General features: G+C 35.2%; 1 protein-coding gene across 2 annotated transcripts in view; it reads left to right on the top strand.

The window, feature by feature from the left end:
* Positions 1-327: 327 nt before the first annotated feature.
* Positions 328-2,875, top strand: part of LOC107096509 (cathepsin L1-like) — an 8,918-nt gene continuing 6,370 nt past the window's right edge. Inside the window, exons 1-3 of one of the 2 annotated variants that reach the window (XM_015393187.1) lie at positions 328-426; positions 1,263-1,400; positions 2,055-2,174. In XM_015393187.1, coding sequence (XP_015248673.1) covers positions 1,281-1,400; positions 2,055-2,174 — 240 coding nt within the window. In that variant the 5' untranslated portion in view covers positions 328-426; positions 1,263-1,280. Of the gene's footprint in view, positions 427-1,262; positions 1,401-2,051; positions 2,175-2,875 lie in introns of both variants that reach the window. The other variant, XM_015393186.1, reaches the window with a different exon arrangement.

Below are 2,875 nucleotides of genomic sequence, written 5' to 3'. Positions count from 1 at the left end.
AATTTTTTACATGACATCAAATAAAGTGACAGTATTTTCAAAAAGTACCAACATAAGGCAAAGCATGTTTGCCAGACATTCACATATGGGTCACATATCCATGACTATGTGTGTATATTGCTCTGCTCTGTTTCAGTCCTGATGTCTTAAATAGATGCAGGAAGATGCTACGAACATCCCTAAAGTCTTTCAATAAAAAAAAAATTAAAAAAAAAAAAAATCTCCTTTTTCAGCCCCTTTTATGGGAGAGGATGACATTATTTCATGATGATATCAAATCACCTGAGTCCATCCAAAAAGCTGACCCATCAGAAAGCTCCAGACCTTACAGTCTATGCAGCCACAGCCGTCATATAAGACTTTTCTCTCAAAGGACAGACAGGGGATTACATCTGCTGCTTTACTTCTTCGGAAACAGACTATAAAGTGAGTTTTAAAAATTTGATGTTTTTTTTTTTTTTTTTTTTTTAAAAAAAAAAATTTTTTTGGTTTTTTTTTTTTTTTTTTATTGAATACTAGTTGTTAGTTATTTAACCAGAATAATATGTTTGGGTTTTTTGTTTACTAGTATCGGGGGAAAAAATTTTATTCAATTTATACATTCACAGAACTAAGCAAAGCTTTAAATTGGGTCTATAACAGATCTATTTTTTTTTATTGAGTGCCTAAGATAACCAAACTTCTTAACGTAAGTGAGAAAAATTTAATCAAGTTCAGTTCTTCTCATACAGCAAGTGGAATAGCACACCTTTATAAATAAATCTTATTATTCATTTAATTTGGAGTTTGTTGTTTAGACATTTGTGAGTAAAAACAGAAGACTTTCATTTATTTCAGTTCTGTACAAAGGCAGCGTTTAACATTGCTTACAAATGCTGAAAAACTTTGTGCGCTCTGGGTGTTCTGCAGTCACAATTTCTTTGTTCAGTCAATCAGCAATAATGTTCTTTTGATATCATACCTGTATAAAACTCCTACAAAGGATCAAGGGTTTATTTTAACCGTCTGTCTAACTTATGTTTCAGTTCCGTCAAAATACATATAGAAATGATCGCCTTGTTTTCTTGCTTTCTTGCTACCTGGCAGGACTACACCAGATATAGAAACTATGGCAGCCCTCATGGTTGAGAAACAGAACATAAAGGATTGCATTCATACCTTTCTGTACTCAATCTGAGGCTATCATATGCGGAGCTCCTTGCCTGCACGTATCTAAATATTTTGAAATGTAAGCCCTGACATGTTGCCTGGTCTTGTTATAGGATTAGGAATCTACAGCAATGCAGGCTGTAGTTGCGGTGATGTGTATGAGTGCAGTCCTCCCAGTCAGCAGTTGGAACCCACAGCTGGATGAGCCCTGGGAGCTGTGGAAGAGCACTTACAATAAAACATATGATCAGGTGTAGTTTTTCGCTTTTGTAACTTCTTTCTAAAGCAGTGAATGCACTGTAAAACAACTCAAATACAACCTGCTTTTTTATGTTAAATGGTAATATCTGTTTTTTGCTTTTTGTTTGACTTTTTTATCCTTATCAAAATGTCTTTGATCAAACAAAGAAATAAAATAAATTATATATATATATATCTATATATATATATATATATAGATATATATATAGATATATATATCATTTTCAGTTATCATATATATATGATATCATATCATATATCATATATATATGATAACTGAAAATAGAAATTCTGATCTCCTGGTTGAAACGTTTATCTGCTTATGAAGTTATTTTGGTTTGGCTTAAAATTTTTAAAAGCGGCATTCTGTATTCTCTCAGTTTACCCTGATGTTTGAACAGATGTAATCATCACAAAAAGAAGTCAAAAAAAAGATTTTTACTTTTGAAAGTTAATTTTTCGCTACAATTAACGGCTAGTCTTACAGCTATGTTTAAAGTTACATTAATACTTAAACAAAAACAAATTTCATTGTATATGTGTTGAATAGTTGCAAAAAAATAAAAAAAGAATCCTCTTAATGCATGTATTTTGGTAAAAAGCTTACTAATAACGTTCAGAATGTTTACATTTTTGATCAGAAGGAGGAGATCTTTAGGCGAATGGTGTGGGAGAAGAACTTGAAGAAGATTCAGTTCCACAACCTGGAGCACTCCATGGGGAAACACAGCCACCGCCAGGGCATGAACCAATTTGGAGACATGGTGAGAAAAGAAGAATAAACATTTAGAGATTATCATTTAGAGGGAAGAGGGAAGTCTGGGAGTCTCTGCTTAGTCTGCTGCCCCCGCGACCCGGTTCCGGATAAAGCGGGAGACGACGAGTACGAGTACGACGAGATTATCATTTACTTAAAACTGCATACGCCAAAAAAAACATGAGACACATACATGACAGTGGTATAGGTGAAATATTTTGAACTGGTTATAGGGGACAGTTTGGAGGGGGTCAAGGTAATGTGGTTCACAGGTGACATAGCTTGACCTGGCTTTGGATGCATACTTTGACAATGGTGTTGTTTTGCATGCGTATACAGTAGGTGGCACTCTGACGGGTGTTATATACGATGGAGCTTAATGACGATCAGAAGTGGTATGATTAAGGATAGGTTACATAGTTTGGTGGAGGTATAGTTGGAAGTTCACCAAAATATGTCTTCCAGATAACTGGCAGTTCACTGACAAGAGAACAGCACCATGTGACAGGTTTTAGAGCCACAACTTGTTCCAAACCACAACTTTCCAATTGAGAAAGGAACAGTGCATCAAACACATAAAGTTAGTTCTTTCAAATCCTGTCAAGTAAAAGGTGGGTCTGTTGACCTACGCCTACTGTTGACACTACCCTCTAGACCACAGGTGTCAAAGTGGTTCCAGAAAGGGCCGTGTGGCTGCTGGTTTTCTTT

The sequence above is a fragment of the Cyprinodon variegatus genome, unplaced genomic scaffold (genome assembly GCF_000732505.1).
Source record: "Cyprinodon variegatus isolate N-32 unplaced genomic scaffold, C_variegatus-1.0 Scaffold629, whole genome shotgun sequence".
In the NCBI taxonomy this organism is placed as follows: domain Eukaryota; kingdom Metazoa; phylum Chordata; class Actinopteri; order Cyprinodontiformes; family Cyprinodontidae; genus Cyprinodon; species Cyprinodon variegatus.
Note: the sequence above shows the minus strand (reverse complement) of the source record. Positions and strands in the feature narration are given on the sequence as shown.